We start from the raw sequence: 9,029 nt of genomic DNA on the forward strand, positions 1-9,029 counted from the left end.
GGTGGGGGATGAGAACGTGCGTGTAGCGGCTATGGGGTTATAGTCGGGAGGTGGGAGTGTGCGCTGGGGGGCATAGCAGGGGTGAGGTTTGTCCAAGGGTACAGTTGTGTGTGCATGCGGAGCCGGGGGGGGGAGGGAAATCAAAGGAGTAGTAGTGGCAGCTGCTGCCCAAACCCCTGTCTGCAAATGGCAGCAGCATACGGGGCCCCCCCCACCTGGCCCAACAGCACTCCCACCCAAGTCACTGGTCACATGTGGTGGCAGCAGCATGAGGCCAGCCTGGCACCATAGGACACTGCTCCCTGTGCTCCTCCCCTCCTTCCCTCAGTGGGACCATTCCTGAATTCCCACTCTCGCAAGCTGGGAGGCTGGAAACAGCCTTGGAGTGACCAGGCAGAGGCTTCTCATCTCTAGTGCTCCCTAGCTTGGGCTGGGGTGGGAGTTGATTGCTCAGTAACCAGAGCCGCACCTCCCGCATGGAGGCGCTGACTTGCAGAGGGGCAGGCCAGGGCAAGAGCTTACAGATAACTTACAGAGGGACTCAGGGGGGCAAATGAAATTGCCTGGCACCCAGATTTTGCCCGCCCTGGTCTAGTCTTATGAAGTTGTAAAATGCAACAATTGATCAGTTTTACCAACAGAAAGGAAGATTGATAAGCTTACAGTAAGTTTGCCAACCTGAGTCAAGCGTGAAGAAACTTCAAACTGCAAGGTGTACACCATTCTTAATCACCCAGTAATCTTCACGTATCTACTGCTGGTGTCTCACCCTTTTATTAATGATTGGAGCACAGCAATAGCGCTGTCCAAAACTTTCATGGGAATTAGCCTTTCTGGTAGTGAAAGACCTTCACTTTAAGTAGAAGTGACACACAAGCAAGCACTCACTGGGCAAAGATTTTTAAGGAATCTCAATGAAACTGGAGCTCTGTTCAAAAAACTAAAATACAAAGATTGCCGGGGTACAGTAGCTTTCCATGAATACATTCAAGGAAGACAGCCTCGGGTGGTGTCGTTTTTGTTTTAAAATTTTTTTTCCCCCCCAGTACAGTTAGGGCAGTTAAAAGAAAAATAAATTCAAACCATCTACAACCTAGTTTCAAGTGAGTGCAATGAAAAATGCTCTTCCACTGTTCTCCAGCCCCCTTGAAGAGGGCCCTGGATAGGTTGTAGAAGATTGTGTGGATGGCTCTCTCCTAATAGGGAAAGCACAACATAAGAGATTATTTACCAGTTTGTACAGTAAAATTACTTAACTTGTTGGAAAGGTGGACCATTTTAATACTAGTTTAGGATTACTTTGTGTATAACCTAGAGTCATAACTAACAGTATATGTTTATTACTAATAGCTCTTGAACATCAAATCTCACACCAAATCCAAAATGACTGTTTATTTTAAACTATATAGCTGGCTCTTAAAAAGAAAACAATTGGGAAATACATCTTGCATGACTCATTTCCTTTTCAGCCTGCGCATATACATGATCACGCACAAGGATATTTTCCACAACTATAATGAAGCTTTGGTATTACACACACACCAATCCAGCTGTTATTAAATTTAGTGTACAAGAGATAGAACTTGAAATGTAACACTACTTTGCATTTCAACCACCTTCCCCTCACAGTGCACTACGTAACAGTTCCTGTTATAGCTTCATAGTTGGTAGGGTCAGAAGGGACTTGAGCAGATCATCAAGTCCAACCCCTTGCCATGGGCAGGAAAGAGTATTGGGGTCAAATGACCCCAGCTAGGCGATTGTCTAGCCTCCTTCTGAAGACCCCCAGGATAGGGGCAAGCACCACTTCCCTTGAAGTTGGTTCCAGATCCTAGCCACCCTGACTGTGAAGTAATGCCTCCTGATATCTAGCTTGAATCTACTCTCCATCAACTTATGCCCATTATTCCTTGTTACTCCCAATAGTGCTTGGGGGAACAGGGACTCTCCCACTGCCCGCTGGTCCCCCTTGGCCAGTTTACAAATGGCCACCAGATCCCTTCTCAGCCTTCTCTTGTGGAGGCTGAACAGGTTCAGGTCTCGTAGCCTCTCCTCGTAGGGCCTGCCCTGCTGCCCCCTGATCCTGCGAGTGGCCCTCCTCTGGACCCTCTCTATGTTGTCCAGATCCCTCCTGAAGCACGGCGCCCAAAATCAGACGCAGTACTCCAACTGCAGCCTGACCAGTGTCGCATAGAGGGGGAGGATCACCTCCTTGGATCTGCCTGTGATGCATCTATGGATGCATGACAAGGTGCGGTTAGTCTTCCTGACCACATCCCCACATTGGCAGCCCACGTTTATCCTGGAGTCTATGACTCCAAGATCCTTTTCTGCTTCTGTGCTGATAAGAAGGGAGTTCCCCAGCCTGTAGGTATGGTGCCGGTTCTTTCTTCCTAAGTGAAGTCCCCTGGCACTTGTCAGTATTGAATCCCACCTTATTCTCATCTGCCCACCCCTGCAACCTGTCCAGATCCCATTGCAGCCTGTCCCTCCCTTCTAGCATGTCCACTTCTCCCCACATCTTAGTGTCGTCTGCGAATTTGAACAAGGTGCTTTTCACCCCCTCGTCCAAGTTGCTGATGAAGATGTTGAACAGTGCGGGCCTGATGACTGAGTCTTGGGGGACCCCACTACCCAAAATCCCTCCAGGTCAAAAATGACCCATCCACCACCACTCTTTGGGTGCAGCCCTCCGGCCAACTGGCAACCCATCTGACTGTGTAGGCACCGACACCACAATCTGCTAATTTTTTAACGAGAATGGGGTGAGAGACGGTGTAGAAGGCCTTCCTAAAAATCCAGAAAGATTATGTCCACCACGATACCTGCATCCAAAGATTCTGTGACCTGGTCATAGAAGGCCACCAGGTTGGTCTGAGAGGACCTGCCTCTAACGAACCCGTGTTGATTGCCCCTAAGCATACACTCCCCTGCTTGCCCCTCGCAGATGTGCACCTGGATAATTTTCTCAAAGAACTTCCCCAGGACCGAAGTAAGACTAACAGGCCTATGATTTCCTGGGTCTACCTTCCTCCCTTTTTTGAAAATGGGGACCACCTCACCAAAGCACCACAAGTGCTCATAAAGCCATGTCAGGGGTCCCGCAATGACCTCTGCTAATTCCCTCAGCACTCTGGGGTGCAGATCATCAGGACCTGCTGATTTGAACATGTCTACTCCCACCAGAAGTTCCCCAACTAGGTCCTCTCTGACCCTGGGCCTGGCTGTGCCTCCCCGGGACCACTGGGGATCCCAGTGGGGTGGATGACCTGGTTCCTGCTCAGAAAAATGGAGGCAAAGAAATTGTTAAATAGGTTAGGTTTGTCATCTGGTAAGACCACCAGATTTCCTAATGTGTCCTGCAGAGGCCCCACATTACCCAGAACCTTCTTTTTACCCACTATGTACTTAAAAAAGGACTTCTTGTTATCCTTGATCCGGGCTGCTAGTCCCAGTTCCATCTCTGTCTTAGCCTTCCTAACAGCCCCCCTACAATCCCAAGCAACAGAGGTAGAGTCATCCCTGGTGATGGCCCCTCCCTTCCATTGGATATACGCCTCCTTTTTAGCTTTGAGACATTCCTGGATGCTTTTGATTAGCCATGGGGGCTTTTGAGCACCCCTTTGTTCCGTGTTTGGATTGCCACCCTTTGGGCTTGGAGGATCGTCTCCTTCAGGAATGACCACTCTTCTTTGACTCCCAACTCCCCACCCCTTTGGGACCTCAGTGCCTTCCCAACTAGTCTCCTTTGCTCAAAAAAAATCCGCCCTCCTGATCCAACAATGCAATAAGTATTATCAATAAGTATCCCCACAGTCTGGAGCATCTTACAGATAATTATTTAGCCTGGTAAGAACCTAGGGGATGAAAAAGCTAGGGTGTTCCAGCTGGTTAAGTACAACAATCATATGCAAACCATTTAGCAATCCACAACTAACATAAGATACTTAGAATAGTAAACAAATACAGAAAGTAATTATTATTTACAGTACACAGAATCAGTGAATAGTCTATTCAAGATCCTATATTAAATATTATATTACATTTATCTAGAGACAAGCTAGGCTCACTTCAGAACAGTGTTTCTCAATCTATGGGTCGTGACCCAAAAGTGGGTTGCTAGACTATATGAAAAGGTCGCAAACAAACTTAAAAAAAAAAAAAAGTATGGTAAACCATAGCTCTTCCCTTGCAGGCTGGCAGAGTTCCAGCCTGCAAGGGGCTGCTTGGGGCCCCCCTACCCCACACACTGAGGGGCTGGGGCCTGGAGGCAGCCAGTCGGAAGTGAGAAACACTAGGTTGGGGCTGGCCATCTATGTTTACAAATGGGTTCTGGTACAAAAAACATTGAGAACCACTGCTTTAGAATATAGGTAGTCCTCAAGTTACAACTGAGTTATAACAAACGGCATTTACATTTGTAAACTGACACCGTTTCAAGATTCCCACACCACTTTCACCGTTACAATGGTCGACACAGCTGCATCCAGCTGGTAAGTCTGTTGTGGTTGGAGGGGGGGAGGGAAGGGGTGTAGGGGGAAGATCAATGCCCCCACAGTGAGGGATTGGGGCTAGGGCTGGGGAAAGCATTGCCCAGGGAGGGGATAGGGCAGCTCATGCCACTGTCCAGCGGCTGTTATTGCCTCTCCTGCTACCAGTCTGGGAGGGCATGGGATGGGAGCACGTGCCCAGGATCTGCACATGGCTGAGGCTGTGCCGAGCGGAAAGTGCTGGGAGTGGGGGCTATGCCCCCCTGCCACTTGCCCAGCCAAAGCAGGGCCAGCACAAGACTGAGCCACTGCACTGCCTTTGGACAAGTGCAGCAGCAGGAGCCAGCCCAGCCTCCCCCATGGGTAGTGGCTTCACCTCAGTTGGGTGAGCAGCAGCAAGACGTTGGGGGTGGGGAAAGAGGGGTGTCAGTCTCCAGATCAGGTCAGGACAGGTGCCAGAGCAGGGGCTGGGGCTGCTCTGAGCTTTCAGGTGGCACAAGGCCTCCCCCTCATGCCTTGCCACCACTCCCAGCTGAGGTGAAGCCACTGCTCGTCCGGGAGTACTGCTTGCCCAGAGGCAGCACAACAGCTCAGTCTCGTGCCGGCCCCGTACCACCTGGGCAAGCAGCAGGGGGGCAAAGGCCCTGCTCCCAGCACCTTCTGCATGGCACAGCCCTGGCAAACCACTGGCAAGAGCTGGTGGCAAGCCTCCACACAAGCAGCTCCTGGACCAGCAGCATGTAGCAGCGCAAGCTGCTCCACCCCCTCCCTGAGCAGCACTTGCACCAGCCCAGGTTCCAGCCCCAGCCCCAATGCCTCCCTCACTGCAGGGGCATTTATCTGCCTCGCCTTACATTCCTTCCCTCCCCGCCACAACAACAGACTTACCAGCTGGACACAGCTGTGTCAACCATGAAAAAGGAACCAATTCCCCATTTATAACATTGTTCCTATGGGAATACTGGTTCTGAGTTACAACATCTCGACTTAAGACTCACTTTTCAGGAACCAACTGGGCTGTAAGTCTGAGGACTGCCTGTATAGCACCATGTTCTTTTCAACCTTCGCTATAATGCACAAGATCTACATACCACTGAATAAGCACACCTGAAGTTTAAATGAGCTAGCTGGAAAGTGACCGAACATTTTTTATGAGTATTTGGCATATACTTTTTCTAAGCAGCCATAACCTAGTGAAATAGTATTTCTCCGGAGAAAACCATCTGATACTAAAGCAAAATAAGAAAATTCATGAATCACATTCAGAAAAAGGCAGCATTTAGCACCTTGTAAGCAAGTAGTATCAGGCAATTCTTGATAGTAAGCCACAGTTAGGGGGGTGAAGATTGTAAAATGAGCAAGTTAAATATTTAAGATCACTTATCTAATTATTTTATTTTCCATAAGGGGGTGTTTTATTACATTATCAATTATCAGGAAGTGAAAGCCAACTTGTTTCTTAGCAATAACATTCTTATTACAACCCAAAAACTGCATTAAAATAAATTTGTGCTCCTGATATTTAATTAAAAAACCCAGATTGAACACACCCACAGGACAAAGGAGCTGCTACACCATTACCAAAGTTATATTACTAGCTTTAAAACTATTAAGCATTACTACCCACGTAATAAGAGAAGCAGAAACTATTTTCATTTGAAACACTGGAACTCTCCAAGTGCACAATTCCATAGGACCAAACAAGAAATAGCCATCCCCGCCAGTCCCCCTCCCCCGAGTACAAGAACTCAGTTTCTCTTTACTTTGCATTCAGTCTGACCCTATGGAATGACCAAATGATTTAGGTTAACAGCAAGAATAGAAATATGGAAAAAGGAATAAATAAAGAAGTCACAAAACCATCACCAAGTTTTTGTTTTTGAAAAAAAAAAAGTGAGGAACACGCATCTATGCCAAGGGAAGTGCTAAAAAATAGCTGTAGCAGATGCTAAGGAGAGGTGAACTGAGGGACATGGAAAAGGAGTAAGAGGGCAATTTGGCAAATCTGTACCAGCCACAAGAGAGATACCTGTGTAAAACGTGGATGCGTTCAGTTCCATCAGTGTTTCTTTCCAATTACTGTACCAAGGAACATTAGCTTTAACTGAGCGATCTGACAGAAAAAACAGGGTGTTATTAAGCTAAGAAGGATCAAGTGCATATACACACTAACTGCTCTTCTGTTTGGGTATCATGAAAGACTACAACACTGTACCAGAGGGGCCCATTGGTGACTAAAGCTATTTACCTCCCATTAACCAAAAGCACTGTGACACTTCAAGTTTGACAGTACAAGTTTGACAGCACTGTTACAAGGCTCAGCTTTTATCTGTGGTGCAACCCAAACTTGTACAGAGGTCAACAAAAACAAAAAAAAACCAGGGGGGGTTGCAACAAGAGTTTCAGAACCATATGTTAAAAATTCATATATTTTCTCTCCCATATTTTCCCTTGAGGTGATATAATGCTTTATGCATTTAATCTTTTGCCAAAATTTCTCAAATTATGAAGACAAGGTTTTAACAAAAAGATGAGCTACTATTCATAAATGTTTTCTACTATATGATTTATAGTTTGTTGGCATCGGCTTCTTAGGGTGAGTTTTCTTCATTTTTGAGAGCTAACTGATGGGATACTTCCTTATCCTTAATAAATAAAACGGACGCAATGTTCTTGCTAAAAAAACAAACAAATGCATGGTGTGAAATGCCATATGCTACTATGCAGTAAACAAGTCATTTTATCTACTACAAGCAACGATAGCAGTTAAATTCAAAAGATGCTGAAGTATTTCATGGTTCACATGCTGAAAATGGGTGCTGGGACTGCTAATAGAAGCTTACATACTTGCAATAATACTCCCCAGCAATATTAAGAAAAAAAGTCACTGAAGCTTACTGTCTCATGAGGGGGTACCACTGTGTGTAGTTTTCTTAACAGCTCTCTAGCACAAAGACCAGGAAGTCTGATATGCTCTGCTACATATCAGATTCATGCCAGTCAAAAGTAGATCTATTTTGGCAATACATACTTGGTTCCCCACAGTGCTCTAAAGCAAAAATGTATTAAGACTAATAATTAAATTGAAAGACAACACTGCAGGTTCATACAGCCAGAATACCCAACTCTCCCTATGTTGTCAGGGAACCATGTGTCCAGCCTAAGTGGAACTGACAAACTTAAAAATATAAATCTGAAGACCAAAAAAAGAAATGGAAACATTCTACATTTTAAGCCACTTATGGATCCAAACTTGACCCAGGTAACCATTTGCAGAGCAAAGCATTTCAGTCTTTTATTCAGATATCCTGAATAATGCAATGTTTGGAGTAGTACAGACCCCACAAGAATAAGATAACCTGGTCCCTGAAAGGTGGAAAGTGCACATGCATTTAAATGGATTCTCCATCTTTCCACAGTCTTCACAATGTAAGCAGTCTTCGCAAACTTAAGCAGAAATCTGAGCTCTAAATAAAAGGGTGGGGTTTTTTTCCAAGAAGCTATAGCATTTAAGACTTAGAAGTCAAAGTTATCCATTTTCCTGCTGAGAGTTTTCATACTAGTTACAGATTTAACTTAAAAGATACCTTTATGTTGTATTCCTTTTCAGTTCTCTACACACAGCCTACTTCTACAACATGCTGGCTGCTAACCCTCACAGATCAAAAAGAAGTCTGAGGTATGCTTCTCAAAGCCTTACTGTGTCTCTAAACTGTCTCCTGAGCACACTATCAAGAAATAAGCCCTGCCCATTCCAGCCCTCAAACTAGCAGATCTGACAGCTTAGTGCAGGCGCTGCTTGTTTCTTGGTGGGACATCCGGACCTATGCACAGAGATGGCTTCAAAAATACCCTAATGTAGCAGTAAACTCCAACGCATGCTGGATGTTAGGCATATGGCATGAGGGGAGGGGCCAGGGAAGTGGGAGAGGGGGCAGAATATCACACTGATAAAATTAAAAGTTAATTTAAAAAAAAAAAAATCTATACTTAAATTTAAGTACATTTAACCTTTTTGATCATGTCTACATGTAAACCTGGCATTCCCAGTACAAAACGCTTACAAGCACATCATCCATCCCCTCCCATTCACACCAAGCCCACAAATACAGTCACTTTGGCAACTTGAGACCTGTACCAGGCAGGTGCGCCTGACAGTAGCTACAAGAGGCATCCACTGGAGAGACTTCTGTTTCATAGTTTCATAGTAGCTTACAGTCGGAAGGGACCTAGGTAGATCATCTAGTCCGACCCCCTGCCTTGGCAGGAAAGAGCACCGGGGTCAGATGACCCCGGCAAGCTGCACCACTGCTCTTGGAAGTTGGTTCCAGACCCTAGCCGCCCTGACTGTGAAGTAGCGCCTCCTAATATCTAATCTAAACCTACTCTCTGCCAGCTTGTGACCGTTATTCCTGGTCACTCCTGGCTGCGCACGGGGGAACAGGGACTCCCCCAATACCTGCTGGTCCCCCCTGACCATTTTGTAGCAGGCCACAAGGTCCCCCCTTAACCTTCTCTTGTGGAGGCTAAACAGGTTCA

General features: G+C 46.2%; 1 protein-coding gene across 8 annotated transcripts in view; it reads right to left on the bottom strand.

Moving 5' to 3' along the window:
• Positions 1–9,029, bottom strand: part of TRAPPC8 (trafficking protein particle complex 8) — a 104,679-nt gene that overhangs the window by 63,628 nt on the left and 32,022 nt on the right. For 5 of the 8 annotated variants that reach the window (XM_019547487.1, XM_019547440.1, XM_019547432.1 and 2 more), the window contains exon 3: positions 6,520–6,603. The exons of the other annotated variants lie outside the window; for them this stretch is intronic. In XM_019547487.1, coding sequence (XP_019403032.1) covers positions 6,520–6,603 — 84 coding nt within the window. The remainder of the gene's footprint in view (positions 1–6,519; positions 6,604–9,029) is intronic. 8 annotated transcript variants of the gene reach the window in all.

Source organism: Crocodylus porosus, unplaced genomic scaffold (assembly GCF_001723895.1).
Source record: "Crocodylus porosus isolate Cpor-Errol unplaced genomic scaffold, CroPor_comp1, whole genome shotgun sequence".
In the NCBI taxonomy this organism is placed as follows: Eukaryota; Metazoa; Chordata; order Crocodylia; family Crocodylidae; genus Crocodylus; species Crocodylus porosus.